The sequence below is a fragment of the Lotus japonicus genome, chromosome 5 (assembly GCF_012489685.1).
Source record: "Lotus japonicus ecotype B-129 chromosome 5, LjGifu_v1.2".
Classification (NCBI taxonomy): Eukaryota; Viridiplantae; Streptophyta; class Magnoliopsida; order Fabales; family Fabaceae; genus Lotus; species Lotus japonicus.
In genome coordinates, this window is record NC_080045.1 from 3,166,219 (window position 1) to 3,184,264 (window position 18,046).

The 18,046-nt window shown below is 37.6% G+C and overlaps 1 protein-coding gene across 1 annotated transcript; it reads left to right on the forward strand.

Annotated features, from left to right (window-relative positions):
* The first annotated feature begins 416 nt into the window (after positions 1-416).
* Positions 417-7,319, forward strand: LOC130717715 (probable methyltransferase PMT28). The gene is made up of 8 exons (XM_057568055.1): positions 417-1,541; positions 1,628-1,777; positions 2,980-3,250; positions 3,343-3,435; positions 4,431-4,605; positions 5,020-5,262; positions 5,878-6,075; positions 6,857-7,319. The coding sequence occupies exons 1-8, from the start codon at positions 708-710 to the stop codon at positions 7,053-7,055; spliced, it is 2,163 nt and encodes a 720-aa protein (XP_057424038.1). The 5' UTR covers positions 417-707; the 3' UTR covers positions 7,056-7,319.
* The last annotated feature ends 10,727 nt before the right edge of the window (positions 7,320-18,046 follow it).

An 18,046-nucleotide genomic window follows, 5' to 3' on the forward strand; every position in this document is an offset into this window, starting at 1 on the left:
CCCTGAGAAGGCCACCACAACTCATGGAAGAGGACTGGCAGTGGAAGCTCCCATCCACATGCATCGTTATCCAGCCAATCGGAGGAGTAAGAGTCGAGACCACCCGTTGTGCCACAAGTTCAAATAACTGAAAATATATTTGTTAGGAAAAATATGCAACAATTTTTCAGACTTAACTTCCATAAAAATATTCAATCAAAATATCACTTGGAGCATAAATTGTAAAATTTTATTTTGAAACTAACCTTATTTCTATCAATACCATTTTCTTATGTAATTATTTTAACCTCCAAAAATTTAAATATGATTCCATATTTCCATCAATATATCTAAAACAAACTGACTTAAATTTTCTTTAGATATGAATCCTTTTCCATATGACTTTTATGTTTTATCCATAATGATAATAAATAGTTTTATTACAGTTGAAACTTGAAACTCTGAGTCTGACTTCTACTGTCTCTCCGAGGAACATGATCTATGCCAAACCATGATTCCCCAACCACTGTCTCAGATTTCAACCACCCACTTCAGTGAAAAGGCATCCTACAATTGATTCCAAAATCCAAAATCAATGAAATCAGCTTCTGTGAGCAACTTCAACTGATTCTCAGAAAAGAAGCTGATCCAAACCTGTTGTTGTTAGATCAAATTCAAATCAAATGCATACTACTTCCAAGTGCTGATTCTGAAATCAACAGTGAGTGATGGCCATAGCTAGGCAAGCAAAACGCCCATGTGGGTTGTGGGTAAAGATGACAGCTGTGACCATATTGGGTCTCTGCTTCATCTTCGTCTGGACTGTGTTCTCTTCTTCTTCCACCAACGTCTCCATCCATAGGGAAAGCTTTGAGGACATTGCTGAACCCGTTTCCGCTTCTTCCAGGAATCAAGCTCAAAAACCCAAACCAGAAATCCATGAATCCTCATCACACAGTGTAAAAGATGAGAAAAGGGTTGATGGGTCTTCTTCCTCCACGCATCCTCCTCCTCATCATGAATCCAAGGCAAAGGAAAAGAAGAAAGGGGTGGCGCATGAGAAGAAAAGGTTGCATAAGGAAGATGAAGAGAAGCAGAATCAAGGGTCATCAAGTGATGAGCATGATCCCCAACCCCAACATCAGGAAGAGGAGGGTGAAGAAGAGGTGGAGTTGGAGGGTAAAGAAGAAGGTTTAGATCGTGAGAGTGAAGTGGGTGTGGATGGGGACACTGGTGGTGATGCTAGCAGCGATTTGGTTGAATCTGTGGATCAGGATTCTGAAGAGTTGGAAGATGGAAATGTGGAGGAGTTGAAAAAAGCAAGTAAGGGAAAGGTGAAGGGACCTTTGTTTGATCCAAATGCTAGCTACAAATGGAAATTGTGCAGCACCAGAAGCAAGCATAACTACATTCCCTGCATTGATATTGAAGCTGGTGGTGGAAAGGGGCAGGGTTACCGTCATAGAGAGAGGAGTTGCCCGAGGACACCCTTCATGTGTTTGGTTCCTCTTCCACATGCAGGGTATGGGTCTCCACTGCCATGGCCTGAGAGCAAATTGAAGGTATATGAAAAAGTAGATAATGATAAGGTTAGATGTTGGAGTGTTACTTCTTTGTTATCTCATGGTAACATGTGGCGTCAGTGCAGATTTTGTATAAGAATGTTGCGCACCCGAAACTGGCTGCGTATATCAAAAGGCATAGTTGGTTGATGGAATCTGGAGAATTTCTTACTTTTCCCCAAAACCAGACTGAGTTCAAGGGAGGGGTTCGTCACTATCTTGAGTCCATTGAAGAGGTAATTTTTCTATTAGGGTGCATTATGTTTGGTCCCTCTTAAGCATGGGTTTTGTTTGTTATTTTTTCTAAAAAATGAGAGGAGCAGCTGCTAGATTTTATTCTCAAACATGATAAACTCATAGTTAGTTCACTTGCATTAGAGATTCAGATTTCAGATTAGTCTGTTAGTAATGTGATGGCTTGTTTTTTCTTATTTTCATTGTAATGTGACACTCTAGGAGGAGAAATTAGTGAGTTAAGGGAAATTGCTAATTATATTAGGCCTACACAATATGTATACTTTATGTGATATGGAATGTGGTTTAATAAATTCATGATAAGTGGAGAATGTACCATACCGTAAGTCCCACGATTTAAGTGTAAGGAGGAGGAGTGCTAGCAACACACTCTTTTGAACACTTAATATGATTGGTTTAATTTTAAAAAGTCAACATATTTTTTAAGAGGTGAAAGAAATGTGTTACTTTTCAAGGAAATAGAGGGACTTGTCAACGATATAATACAAATAGGGTGGCTGAAATGAAAGAATGCTTCTGCCATAATTTGCGAAAAAAAACTATGATTGAAGCTATAAGGAAAATTTTACTGCTCAACTAATCATCTGAGATTGAGTGTCGAGTGCTAAAGTGCTAACTAGAAAGTTAACTTAGTCTTGCGAAAATAAGAATGTTACAATGTAAAAGTGATCACACAAGATGAGATTTGATTAGGAAAGAAAGCTTTAGAGAAAAAGTTGGGGTAGCACCCATTCTGGAGAGGACGAGAATTGACTAGGAAAGAAAGCATTAGAGAAAAAGTTGTGGTAGCAGTAGCACCTATTATGGAGAAGATAGTAGAGTCTCGTTTTAAGTGGTTCAGGTCGTATGGAGAAGGCCTTAGAAGCACTAGGGTTGACCTGACAGAGGATTGTCCAATAGTTAGAGCCTTAGAGGTAGAGGGAAACCAAAGAAAGCTATAGCCTATTTTAGGTCAAACCATGAAGAAGGGTTTGGATTTTTGCACAACTGTTTGCAGTGATTGGTTCTTTATGCATGGTGATAAATTTGTTTCATATATTATATATTATATATCGTGATGTTGATGTTGACATTTGTTTATATTTGCAAATATTATGACTTTCAACTTAACAGAAAAGATATTCGTTAACATTTATTGCTGTCATCCTTGGACGTGTTTTAAAATTCATTCTTAATTTTATAGATGGTACCGGACATTGAGTGGGGTAAAAATATTCGTCTTGTCCTGGATATTGGATGTACAGATTCAAGCTTTGTGGCTACTCTCCTTGATAAGGAGGTTTTAACATTGTCACTAGGCTTGAAGGATGACCTAGTGGACTTAGCTCAGGTGGCACTTGAGCGTGGCTTCCCATCAGTGGTTAGCCCCTTTGGCAGAAGGAGGCTTCCTTTTCCAAGTTATGTTTTTGATGCTGTACATTGTGGGGGTTGCAGCATACCTTGGCATTCCAATGGTTTGTGCACTTGTTTTAGTTCTGTATTTTTCAAATACTTTTTTCTCCAAATTATCATTATGTTAATTGCTAGTATCCCCTTCATTTTTCAGGGGGTAAGCTTCTATTAGAAATGAATCGTATTCTACGACCTGGTGGATACTTTATTATGTCAACTAAACATGACAGCTTCGAACAAGAAGAAGGTTGGTCCCACTTTTGAATCAAAGTTGTAGTCATAGATGACCTAAAAGAACTCTGCTTCTTGTGATTCATTCTCTCCATCTCTCTATTCCAGGCTTTAGCTTTGGTTATTATGATACTTCTTGCTTGATGCAATTCACATTTACTTATCATCTGTGTGAGCAAAAGTGCAAAACGAAAGCAGGATATTTAGTTAGGTGTATTTTTTTGTTGAAAGGGGTGGCATTTATGCTCTTTAAAGTGATGATAATGCAGTCTGTGTGAGGAAACAGTACTATAAACTAAGATACACTATCTCCATCCAATGTGATGATAAGCCATCAAACAAGAAAAAGCCCTAAAAGATATTAACAAGAGAGAACTATGGAAAAGAGGCTTGTGAACAAAAACTGAACTACTTCACTTGGCTTTCTTGACTTACTCATGAGAAAGGTACATATTTATGAGCTCCTTAGATAATTCATAGTTCTACTTCTACATTTGACTTAATTGAGCTGACCTTGAAACTAATGACTAATAACTTATAAGTGGCTTATTAAAAATAGAAATATGCAATACATGAATCTTGAACTTAGAAGTAAACAATTGAACAGTGAAATATTAAATTAGTGGTAAGCACTAACTTTTCTAAAAAAAATTGAACTTCTTCATTTCCAACAGCTTGATGATACTTTCTCTCCATGTCTCATTTCGTGTGTGTGTACCTTTATTTCCGCTGCTTTTTTTTTCATCAGTTCATTCGTTTCTATAACATAAGTAGCATCTGCGGGTTATGATGTCTAAACGATGCTGCTACTGTGTACATAGTGTGCAGTATGCTCCCTACCTTCTGTGCTTATCGGTTGGGTATCAGATGCCCATTGCCTTTTGGCAGAAAATATTGAATTATATTATGTTATCTTGCAATGCTTTCTGGAGATATGAACCTTGCTCTGCATCATTTAAGTGACAATTGAAGTGCCATAGAAGAGGCAGTGACATATATTTTCTGTTCCAGCCATGACCATGTTGACAGCATCTATTTGTTGGAACATTCTGGCACATAAAAGTGATGATGTCGGTGAAGTTGGAGTTAAAATATATCAAAAGCCTGAAGGAAATGACATCTATGAATTGAGGAGGAAGAAGATTCCACCACTTTGCAAAGAAAATGAAAATCCCGATGCGGTCTGGTATGCTCCTGTGATATAATGCGATTTTCTTTCTACAACTTACCCAGTTATAACTTTTTATACATGAAAGTAAAAGCGTATTTATCTTCAGCATGTGAACCTGATTTTTCTTGTTATTTTATGTTAGAGGAATTCATTTGCATGACAGTACATTTGAGCTTTGTTGGGTGATATACTGTAGCTATGCTTAGAAAGTTAGAATTGATCATTTGAGCTTCCAAACCAAACTTAAAAGAAAGATGACAAGTTAAGATTGAAGTGCATTATTAGATGCTTGGGATATTTCCAAACCAAACTCATCATTTATGCTATATTATGGATATTTTCTTTTGGTGTCATTCTGTTTGTTACTGCCTAATAGATGAGCTGTTTCTAATTATCTTTCCTTGGCAATTTTTAATATTCTTTGAATAGGTATGTTCCAATGAAGACTTGTTTGCACATCATTCCAATTGGAATCGAACAACATGGAGCAGAGTGGCCTGAGGAATGGCCCAAGAGGCTTGAATCTTATCCTGATTGGGCAAACAATAAAGAGAAATTGGTGGCGGACACCCACCACTGGAATGCTATTGTTAACAAGTCATATCTCAATGGAATGGGCATTAACTGGACAAGCATCAGAAATGTAATGGACATGAAAGCCATCTATGGAGGGTATGCTAGCAAAACATCTTGATTTTATACTCAATTTGAAAGCCTTACAGCATGTTTCGGTTCACGTTTAAATTTTCCAGAATCACTTTTCTCCCCCCAAAAGCTACTCCTGGTAGCTTCTTTCAGAATCACGTTTTCCCAACATGAAAATTTACCAGGTTATCAAATATACTCTTGGTGCATGTTTGGAAAACTTTCTATAATGGATTCTAAAGGCAGAATCAATTCTGGGAAGAAGCACATGTGTCTAACTTCTGCATTTTAGAATTGATTATGAGGAAAGAGAAGCTAATCGAAACATGTTCTAAGTGTGCTTGTTTGTATGAACACAAATGTGATTTCACAGATCCAAGGTACAAACAGAGAAGCATGATTTATGGCGTTTAATTCAATATGGATCAATGTTGAGTTCAACAGAAATCCAAACACACAATTATAACTTCTAGACATCACATCATGTATAAGTTTGTTGCATCAACTAGTGAGCTGCATTTTTCTTTGAAACATAATTACATATTCAATGTACATGTGATTTCGATTCAACCTGGATGATTTGTTACATATATTTGAAACATGGGGTAAAACTAAAATGATAATTCTCCCCTCAAAATACAGATTGGCTGCTGCTCTCTCTCAACAACAGAAGGTCTGGGTGATGAATGTAGTCCCTGTTCACGCGCCGGATACACTTCCCATTATTTTTGAACGTGGGCTTGTTGGTGTCTCTCATGATTGGTGCGAGTCATTTGGAACTTACCCAAGATCGTATGACCTTCTGCATGTTGATCATTTGTTTTCACGGCTCAAAAACAGGTATAATTAGTGGAAACTTTTTCACACTGTTGTGTTTATTTTTCTCTAGATGCTCCTCCATTTCCTTGACCCTTAAATGGTTCGGTTCTTGTGGATTATAGTCAAGTTTGAGTTTTATTTAAATATTGGTCTCGTTCGGAAGAGCTTGTTTGAACTTATCTTATAGCAAACGCTCCAAAATTCCAGGGGTTATTTGAAAGTGTGACGTCCTCGCTGTTCCCCCAATCTTCTTATTGCCGAGCTATGCCTAATTTACCTAGACCAAGCCATGCCCTATTTACCCAGACTGAGCTATACTTAAGTTTACCCAAACACGTGTGTGAATGCTGAATAAATTAGGGGTACCTCCGAATGGGTAAATAAGGCATTGGCTCGGTTTAGGTAAATTAGGCATAGCTCGGCCAAAGATTGACGGAACAACGAGGACGTTACACTTTCAAATAAGGTTATGACTTATGACCTATCTATAAGTTGTTTGATGCTTATTTTCATAAGCTGATCAGAGTAGCTTATGAATAAGCTCTAATAAATATCTATAAGCTATTTTGAGCTTATTTCAAAGTATATCAAATTAAGATTAGCTTATAAATAAGTGCATAAGTTCTTAAGCTTAAGCTATTTACCCAAATGCACTCATTATTGTTTGAGTGGTAACTACATTCTGAAGCGTACTGCCATGTTCACTTCCATTTTTCATTTAACTTGAGCTCTAATATATGCTTAAGCTAGTTGAAACTTGCGACCGAATTGCTTCTATGTGGTTGAAACAATTGTTTTGCAGGTGCAAGCAACCTGTATCCATTGTTGTTGAGATGGACCGGATATTAAGACCTGGGGGTTGGACAATCATACGTGACAAGGTTGAAATTCTGAATGCATTGGAGGAAATACTGAGAAGCATGCAATGGGAGATCAGAATGTCATTCAACCAGGATAAGGAAGGGATTCTTTGTGCGCAGAAGACTCTGTGGAGGCCTTGAATCTCTATTGTATGCTGTTTTCTTGTACCATATCGACCACGAGTGCCACTGTGACTTGAATTATCATGATCTTTCCTTCAACTGAAATGATATGAAGGAGTTTTCTGGGTATCCTTCATCTAACACATCAACCAATCATCAATTCCGATCAATATAATATGTAAAGGAAAGTTGAGTTTGTAAAAATTTATTTGATTTATATTGATTGTTCAAATTTGTTTGATTATAGAATTTATGGAACGTTATTTCTTTTTAAGTAAACAACTAGTCCAGTCATAAATAATAAAGTGGAATTTTCACTATAGAGAACGAATAATGATGAGGTCCGATTATGAATTTGTTTTTTGAGGGATTTGATTTTTTGGGTTTTCTTTGGGGGGGTTTTATTTTCTGGGTCGATGGAAAGAATGATGAGGTCTGATCTGGACTCTTTAGAGTGTTGTCGTTTCAGGGGAAGAACAGAGAGGAAGAAGGTGAAAGGAAAAAAATTGTTCAATGTTTGCAATAAATAACAAACGTTGGACTTATAACACAAACAAATCGTGTAGCCTTGTGGTAAGGTATATTTAAGTTGCTGGTCTTGTGTTTGAATCTTGGTCTTGGCTACAATTAATATTTTGTAGGGGTCTTAACCAGGGGTGCAGCCAAGGCCCGGCAAGGCTGGGCATGTGCCCAGGCTCCTGGCCCAAAAAAAATTGTTTACTTGGGCCACAGGTCCTGTTTTGGTAAAAAAAAGAGTTATGAGATGGGCAAAAGAAAAAAGGTTGTGTGAGCCCTCAACTCATCGGTTTCCCACGTGATAGTGCCTTGTCTTTAGTATAGTGGGAACCACTAGGAAGTCGGGTGGGACCAGCTTTGATTGTAGTCTTTTTTTATTGTTTTCCTTCCTGCTTTTTTTCTACTGTTTTCTCCCGCTGTGGGCTAGGCTCTTTGGGCCCTTCTTTAATTAGCAATCACTTAATATTGACCAAAATAATTAAGGGATTGTCATGGGGATGCTATTTTTAATTTTTTATGGCGGGTTTGTATTGCTGATAGGTGTGCAACTTTATGGTCTGTGTGCTATTATTCTTAATATACACACTGATTGATTTTCCCTTTCAAAATAAAAAAATAATTCCTTGACAGTGGCATTGGATTATCAATTTTTACCCAATGGTTATTTGTCCTTAAAAAAACTATATTTCTTATTATTATATATTGTCTTGTGTTTTCTGTGTGGTTGCAGCTCCTCCCAGTTTCAATTTCAATTATCTCATTATTAAATTTTGATCATTAAATTTTAGAAATGAGGAGGTTTTTGGTTGATAAAGCAATTATTGAGAATGTGAATGTCGAACATTTACTGTAATGAAGTCTCGAAAATGGCATTTGCCTCGTGATTTTATATAATATATTGTTATGTTCAATTTCTCTTCTTTCAATACAGTTAACTTATGTGAATTACAAATATGTTTTTTCTTATCTTGTATTGTCTTCTTGGACGTGTCATGTGTGAATGGAGTAGAAATTGAGTTAGCTATACTTTTGTTTGCAAAATGACAAGTCTTTTTTATTTTAATTTATGACTATTTATATTGTATCACGTGTGGATTTGCGTTTTAAAATTTGCCCAGGCTTCATAAAATTCCTGCGCCACTAGGAACCAAAGTGCCTCTATTTTAGAGGGACCTTCAACATATTTAAGCCAATGTGATTCGAATGTAGATTTTGGGATAAGAAAATGTAGATAGGTTCATGACATGACTACGTATGAAAGACGGAAAATTCATTTGCTACATAGAAAATTCGATCCAAGAAACTAAACTAGTACGATCAACAACATGACCTTCAACATATTTAAGCCAATGTGATTCGAATGCAGATTTTGGGATAAGAAAATGTAGATAGGTTCATGACATGACTACATATGAAAGACGGAAAATTCATTTGCTACATAGAAAATTCGATCCAAGAAACTAAACTAGTACGATCAACAACATGGCCTTCAACATATTTAAGCCAATGTAAATTCAAATGCAGATTTTGGGATAAGAAAATGTAGATAAGCTCATGACATGACTACGTATGAAAGACAGAAAATTCATTTGCTACATAGAAAATTCGATCAAAGAAACTAAACTAGTACGATCAACAACACGGCGTCCATGGTGGAATTTAACAAATATCGCACCTTTTACGTATATATATTATGATACGAATAGAACCATATAACCAAAATTAATTTTGCAAGTTTTTTCTAAAACTTTCAAGGGAGCCATTGCTCCCCCATCATCAAGAAGGTCCGCCCCTTAGTGTGTATCTGAGGAGGTTATGCATGGCATCCATGGTGAGTGCCCCTGTATCAATATATATGTTTTGCAACTTAATACTTAAAATCATGTCGTGGAATAGGATATGTGTATTACAAACAGGGTTTTGCAACTTAATACTTACACTTTAAACATAGATAGGATATGTCTATTACAAACAAGGTTAAAACTGAACTTAACAAATGTTCTCAGTCATCTCCTCCTCCTTCTCTTCATGTTGTGGGACATTCATTCCAAGCCTCTCTATCATCCATGACTCTTCCTGACCCTTTTCTATTGTGGTCATCCCCAGACTTTTACTCTAGGCTCCTTTTTTAGCGAATGTATCTACCATCCTATTAATTGTTGATTCCGTAAATTCAAAATCTAATTTACCTATCAATTTTTTTAGGTGCACTAGATCATCATCTCGCTTATTCTTACTTTTTATCTTATAAAGTCCAATGAGGTAGTCTGAGTAGGCGTCTCCCCCTCCTTCAATACGGTTGTAGCTTTTTTTATAGCTCTTAATTCAGCCTTGCCTTGATCTTGTAGATCAGGGCATCTCTCGTAGAAAGACACGGAAAAGTGATAGTGCTCATCAAACCCAACCCTACATATCCCGATCATGATATTCCCAGGCTCATCTTCCAATTTAGCTCCATCGACGTGACATGACATTCGGCCCGGAGGAGCTTTTATACACACCACCAACCGTTCTCCCGGCCTCAGCAGAGTCACTGTACCCATCAAGTCCTACACACATTTAGAAGAACAAAGCTAAGTGTATTTCCTTTCCTTTTTTTTTCTTTCTTTCAAGTAATTAAAATGTTACATTTATATCAGACTTTTCCTCTAGGGTTTTCTTAGTTACAAACTTTTCAATGGCTTTTAAGCTCACCCACATATATACTAGATGGGTCATTCTCTTGTTCTCCATCAACTTCAATAAGAAAGATTAGATTGTTATGATAGAATAATGAATATATGTGTAAATTTGAGAAAAAAAATATGACATACATGTTTTTCTTCGTTTTCGCTCAAACTGGTGACACATACTAGGCTGAATGATTCTTGCCTCATCTGATTTTAGGAGTATATACACACTATGAGCATCTTCCTAGCATTAGTTTTATTGTTTTTTAACAGCTTAAATGAATTTTTTTTAACATTACTACATGTAATGGTTTTATCAGATTTTAATGTTATTTATGATATTTAAATATAGTTTTAATTGGGAATGAAAATGTCATAATCCTTTGAATTAAATATGAAACCCACGTTCCATTATTCTAGGCATACATCCTCTACTAATTTCCTAAGCATATAGTCAAGATCATGGTCTGGTTCATTCAGTTTTATATTTAGGTTTCTCTTTCTGTTTTCAATGCTAACCATGTCACCTATTTTAGTGGAGATTGACTTGGTCTTTTACAAGTTACATTGTAAGTATTTTTTAGATAAGGGTGTTAAACCCAAATATAAGAGAGGAAAAAACCGGAAGTAACAAGAGAGCCACTTCCGAAAAAAATAAAATAAAAAACCAAACATAACTAGAAGGTCCAAAAATACAAATAACATGGTCAAAGGTCACCCTTATAGAACAAAGAAGTCCATACCAGTAATTACCCTCAACAAAACTCATCCACCATACATGACACAACCCAATAAGATTTTGGGATAAGAAAATGTTGAGAACAAGAGCGGGTTAACACCAAAGAAATACGAGTTTAGTTAACTTGTTAGCCCGACAAGCATTCAAAAGTACAAACTAAATATAGATAGATTCATGCTAGGAATACGTATAAAAGACAGAAAATATGTCATGGAATATGATACAAACAAGGTTATCCTTGGCATCCAGGTGAGTGCCCTTTGTATCAATACACGTGTTTTGCAACTAGATACTTAAAAACATGTCGTGGAATAGGATATGTGTATTACAAGCATGGTTTTGCAACTTAATACTTACACTTTAAACATAGATAGGATATGTCTATTACAAACAAGGTTAAAACTGAACTTAACAAATGTTCTCAGTCATCTCCTCCTCCTTCTTTTCATGTTGTGGTCTTGTGAGCCTTGTGCTTGTAGAGATACCCTAGGGCATTCATTCCAAGCCTCTCTATCATCCATGAGTCTTCTTGACAATTTTCTATTGTGGTCATCCCTGGACTTTTACTCTTGGCTCCTTTTTTTACGAATGTATCTACCATCCTATTAATTGTTGATTCCGTAAATTCAAAATCTAATTTACCTATCAATTTTTTTAGGTGCATTATATCATCCTCATCTCGCTTCTTCTTACTTTTTATCTTAGAAAGTCGTAGTCTGAGTAGACGACTCCCTCTCCTTCAATACGGTTGTAGCTTTTTTCATAACTCTTAATTCAGCTTTGCCTTGATCTTGTAGATCAGAGCATCTCTCATAGAAAGCCATGAATAAGTGACCGTGCTCATCACGCACAACCCCACTTATCTCGTTCATGATATTTCATTTCCCATCTTCCAGTTTAGCTCCATCAACGTGACTTGATATTCAGCCTGGATGTGTTTATATACACGCCACCAACCGTTCTCTTGGCCCTCAGGGGAGTCACGATGCCCATCATGTCCTACACACATTTAGAAGAACAAAGATAAGACAAGTGTTCTATTTTCTTTCCTTCTTTTTTTTTTTCTTTCTTTCTTTAATTAAAATGTTACCTTTATATCGGACTTTTCCTCTAGGGTTTTCTCAGCTACAAACTTCTCAATGACTTTTAAGCCCACCGACATATTTACTGGATGGGTGATTCTCTTGGTTTCCATCAACTTCTCTTGGTGATGTGAAAACTCATCGCTGGTTAGTGGATAGACTGAACAAAGATGTCTTTGATTACCTCTACAAAAAAAACGCAGACAACAGCGCAAGAAGAAGAAGGAGAAGAGAGGAGCAGAAAATGAGAAGAAAGACAAGGAAGACTATGAATGAGCAGCTGAGTGATTCTCTTGTTCTCCATCAACTTCAATACATTAATATAGATTATAAGGATTGGATTTTTTTGGTTAGATTCATGATAGGACTACGTATGTGAAAATTCGTCTTTGTTCATGATAGGACTACGTATGAAAGACAGAAAATTTTCACATCATGAATCTAACTACGTTTAGTTCGTACTTTTGACAAACTTTCATGGGTAGCAAACAAATTTTTTGTCTATCCACTAACCAAAGATGAATTTTCACATCATCTTTTTATATTTTTGACATTTGTGTTGAGTCACTTGGCTCCCATCTTTGCAAATGCGTCTGCATGTCGATTGACAATCGACTCAGTAAAATCAATATTATATTCATGTTAGCCAGCCATTTTTGAAAATCTGAAAAATATATCTATCAATTTTAACTTTTTTGCCATACATTCTAACACTCCTTTCTCAATCACTTTAGACTCGGCCTGATCCGGGAATTTAAATTCCAACCCCTCATGTAAAATGCAAAAATGAGCTTTTCTTCCTCATCCCGTACACACCCCATGCCCACATGGTTATTCTCCATGGCTTCATCCATGTGGCAAGACAGTCGGCCTGGAAGGGCTTTTCTACATGGCACCAGCCTTTCCCCCGGCCTTAGATTGGTGATTGTTCCCATGTCCTACACACATTCAGAAAAACAAAACTAAGTCATGCCTTTCCTTCTTCTTTTTTTCTTTCTTTCAAGTAATTTTTTTTTAGAGATTAAACTCATCATAGGATTTCTCATAGAAAATATTCATAGTTGCAACATCTTTGTTATCGAAACATTATATCTAGAATCCATTAAACCAAAAACCAAAGCGAATTGAACATTTGAAAATGTGACATGACAACAAGTTAACAAAGTATCAAAAACCAAAGCGATCCAAAAATGAGCTCCTCAACCTCAAAGTTCTCCCCCTGGCATCATCACCAAGTTGTCGGCTCCATAAATGACTTCTCCATTCTCCTCCCCACCTTCCATTGGAGGGGCTCAAGGAGTTTCTCATAGGGTTTCTCAGCACCAAGGAGTATATTTACTGGATGGGTTATCTTGTTGTTCTCCTCCAACTTCAATACATTAATATAGAAAAGAAAGATTAGATTGTTATAATGTATTCTCACTAGAATAATAAATATATGTTTAAATTTGAGAAAAAAATATGACATACATGTTTTTCTTAGTTTTCCACAATTTGCTCAAAATTGTGACACATACTAGGCTGAATGTTTCATGAACTTTAGTTATATAGACTAACATATTGTTTTTAATTTAAAGGTAATGCTAGGTAAAGGGCAGTTGAGGAGTAGTAACATAGGCAACTATGATTAGTAATAAAAGTGAAACTAAAAGGGACGTTCTCGATAATCCTATGAGATCCTAAGAATGACTACCTTAACTCTGCCTATGTTTACATTGTGCTTGCACTTTAATGTTTTCTTTACTCTATATGCGTAAGTAGTGCATTGTGAGCAACAACAAACTGAGATACGTGATAGATAAGGTTTTAATATGTAGTTGCTAGTCTCATTTGTAATATTTTGAATCTCATGCTCACAATCTATTTGTCCCTTGCTTCTCACTTCTCTAGAATCTTCTCTTCTACCTTCGAAGTGCCTCGGATTGGAAAATGGGCTAAAAGACAAAAATTGCAAGTCAACAACAAAGATATACAAGCTTAGTCACTGGTTAGCCTGAAAAGCAAAATACGAACTAAACGCAGCTTGATTCATATTGGACTACGTATGAAAGACAGAAAATTCGTTTGCTATACATAAAATTGTTTAAGCAACTTTTAATTTACTGAGCAACCAAATAAATTCAACTTCTAACGAATCAAACGAACATCTTCTTAGGACACTAACTTTGCTAACCTTATATCTTTTTACTTTAAAAGAAAACACGACTAAAAGCCTTAAATAGCGGGTTAACAACAAAGACATACGAGTTTAGTTAACTGATTAGCTTGACAAACATTCAAAAATACGAACTAAATGTACATATATTCATGATAGCATTTTTTTTTCGAAAGTAAAATAGAATTCATATAAAAATGAGGAGATATACGCGATATACACCCTTCTAAAAACGGGATCAAAAACTAGCCAAAGAACAGCCCAAAAATCCTATGCAAAGCCCCCCAAAAAAGCGCCAGGCGGTCAAAAAAGCCCAGCAAAGCCCACAAAAAAACAGGGATCCCACCCTATAGACACAAAGCAATCTAGAAAAAACAAAAAACCCAACCAAGAAAAACCAGCGGGGCTCGCTCTACAAGGGCTATCAAACCCTTCTAGCCAAAATTTGTGTCGCGATCTCACCTTCAGCTATGAATTCTGGGCAGTCGTACCTCATCCCGAGCCGCTTCCCCATCAAGATAGCACTTCTTGCACGCGTCATTACGCTATAGGGATTAGAGAGCTCCTTAGAGAGAACCATCAGCTCTTTTCCGGTTGACACCTCCTCATCATTGGTCGCTGCAACGGCCATAGTCACCGGCGGAACCTTCCTGCTTCCCTTAGCCTCGGTCTTCTTTGGTCTGCCTCTGGGTCTCCGCAAAAGCACAGATACTCCCTCAATGGCAGGAGGAAGCTGAGCACTGGAAAGCCCAACCCCCTCCCTACATGGAGACCCGAAACCAGAAATGGCGGCGGTCTCCACGAGCTCCTCCGCCCCAAAGTCCTCTCCCACTTCACTCCCTCCAACCAGGTCAGCCTCTGTAGACACAAAGCGTTGCAACTTGGGCACCTCCCGGATTACATCCGCTGAATCTTCAAGATGACGCTGGGTTAGCTCAGGAAAGAGGAAAAGCGCAGGGGTTTGGAACTCCAAACAGCACCCCCTGTCTAGCCCCGTGACCATCTCCTCATCCCTAAAAAATTTCCCACTGGTCTTGTACTGTGCAGCCACCACCGGAGGTGCTCTTCTGCAAGGAGCTTGCAAAACAGAGTCAGGAAGCTCCTCTCTTGGGAATCTGGCCGGAGCAACTAAGAGGGCATGCCCTCCCACCTTGAGGCCATCAAGAGCAGCCATGGCGAAGGCAGCATGCTTCTGAGACAAGAACCGAACGAATCCAAAGCGAAATCGTCTTCCAATCTTCCGAAAACGTTGCACAAAGACCCTAGAAAGGCTCCCAAACAGAGAGAAGAGGCCTCGAAAATGATGGTAGCTGATTTCCTCTTCGATTCCGTCGACAAAGAGGGTCGCCGAGCTGCACCGCGACCCTCTGGAACTCGGAGGAGATTCGCCCCTTTCGACCTCTGTATTCTCAGAAATCGACCCCTCACCATCGACATCTAGGGCCAGGATTGGACTGCCCCAGACCTCCAACGCCTCACCTTCATCCACTTCGTCGCCTTCCGCCACCAAATCGCCTTCAGTCGTCGTCGCTTCACTTGCAGCCGCCGCCGAGCCTGTTTGGGTTAAGGGAACCCTAGCAGAGCTTGGCACCATCGCTCCCTTGATATATATGTTGTTCTATTGTTCTATTGTTAGTTTTGTTCTTGAAATCAATGTTCTTGGTTATGTTGGGGTTGAGGAAGATGATATATTTTTCTTCATGATAGCATTATGTATGAAAGACAGAAAATATTTTGCTACACATGAAACTTTTTAAACAACTTTTAATCCACTGAGCAACAAATTAAATTCAACATCTAGCGAATCAAACGAAGATTTTATTAGCATGCTAACTTTAGATTACAAGACGAACACGGCTAGATGGCTCGACAACTTTTTCTAACGAATCAAACGAATTAGTGATTTAGGGTATAATATATGTTTAATAATGCCCCCTCGATATTTATTAACTCTCTTCGGCAAGAGTAAACTGACTGTCACAGCCTGCTTAGAAACCAACTGAAGCAGTCAGGCATCATGTGGCTGAGTTACTTTCTCAACTTTATCAACTCTCATTCGATACTCCTCCTTGGATCTCGGGTTGGTGTATGTGACAATCACATTGTCAAGTTTAATGAGTGTGGTCTTGTGACTTTTTATCCGAAATGATCTTCCATTACCAAAATTGATAGGGTTTTCAGTGTATTCAAAGTCGTGGTCAACACCGAAATCTAAGACGTCAAATAAATTAACACCATCTGGAAACTTCTTAACAATGCCATCACCAGAAAGTTCAGCCGACTTATCGGTTTTCAACTTGTGGTAATTCTCCAGAACTGCGTAAATTGCATATGGGGCACAAGCAGAAGAATGGGACGAATTGGATGATTGATCCTTGATCTTAACCCCAGTGATCGCTCTCAAGTTCAAGGAATCCGGGAACTTTTTCCCATATCTCTTCTCCTGTTGAGATGTTGCATCCATACTATTGAATCTCCACAATAGAATTTTAAGTCTCACCTCAATTTGGTTGACAAGTATGTCAATAGAATAAACGTCCTCTTGAAACTCCACAATTGATCTACAAGAGAGCAGTTAATTTAATTTGTATCAAGAACAAGTTAATTAAATTTGTATCAAGAGATTCAAAAGCTAGAAAATTTCCCAGTACTGACGAAAAGACTGTTGAGGCTCGTGTTTCTCATCTTCAGGAGACTCTTGCGGAGAGGTACAACGGAGGTTAGGGACTTTTGCAGATGGTCGTGGTTTGGTTTTGCATGGGAGGCTCGTTGGTCTTTTATGTTGGTCGTTTTGGTCGTTGTTTTTCGATGCTTTCTTCCGTATTTTCGTTGTATCGCCCATTGTCGAGAGGACTTGTTTCTCGACTTTGATTAATATATCATTTTTGCTCTAAAAAAAAGCTAGAAAATTTCAATTTACCTATTTCCTTGAGGACCCATTTTATCTGATAGGATACAAATGAGCTTGAGCTAGTTTCTCCAACATCAACTTTGTTTGCTCCGCATCATGCACTGTAAGTTAAATTTAGCGAATTGATAATGAAATTAGATAGAGAGTAGTAATCAAAGAAATAATACCTTGTTTAAAGTTCAAATATGCTTGATTATTTGATTCAATTTCTTCGGCTTAGATGAAAATGTAGTGGAGTAGTGGTGGGGATTTGAAGAATCCATGTGATTTTTTTTTGGAGGAAAACTAAAATACTTGAAGAATATTTTAGACAAATCAAGCAACTCAAAGAACAACGGAGTCAAACATCACCAACATTTCAAAAAAATTCAAGCAAAAAAAAGTCATATGCAATATTAAAGTTCAGTTATTTATGAGTCCATCTACTCTGGAGGAGGCCATGCTCTGGGATGTCTAATCTTGTTGATCGCTCCATAGAAAATGTTACCGAAAACCATTGCATTTAAAAGCCTCCTATAATTGGCTTCAGAAATCACAGGTGCCAAAACAAAATCATGAGGGTCTTCGATGTTGACGCGTTCATTCCCAAGAACCTTCAACCCTTTAGTGAATATAAACTTTGAGCTGACATCATCATGAGTATGATGATCAGCATAAAAGACAAGATCCTTCTGAGCATAGAGCTCACCCTCGTTAATGTAGCAAACACTTCCGGAGGTTGCATGTGTTGAATCTTATGTGCAATGGTATCACAGCAGAAATCAAAAAGTGATTGCATCTCAAAATAATCCATGTGATGCGGTTGCAGATTTTGGGATCAGAAAAGGTTGAACACATAATATTTGCTATAGCCATGAACGTTGTCATTCTCGTGCTTTGTTCACCGATCGATCGATGTCTCAAATTTACCCCTTTCTTATATTTAGGCTTTCCCCAT

What these genes read in the sequence shown, in the direction of transcription:
- LOC130717715 (XM_057568055.1), top strand. Translation starts at nt 708, where the DNA reads ATGGCCATAGCTAGGCAAGCAAAACGCCCATGTGGGTTGTGGGTAAAG. An exon ending in CATACCTTGGCATTCCAATG is followed by an intron (nt 3,251 to 3,342) that starts GTTTGTGCACTT and finishes TTCATTTTTCAG; the next exon opens with GGGGTAAGCTTCTATTAGAA. An exon ending in CAGCTTCGAACAAGAAGAAG is followed by an intron (nt 3,436 to 4,430) that starts GTTGGTCCCACT and finishes TTTCTGTTCCAG; the next exon opens with CCATGACCATGTTGACAGCA.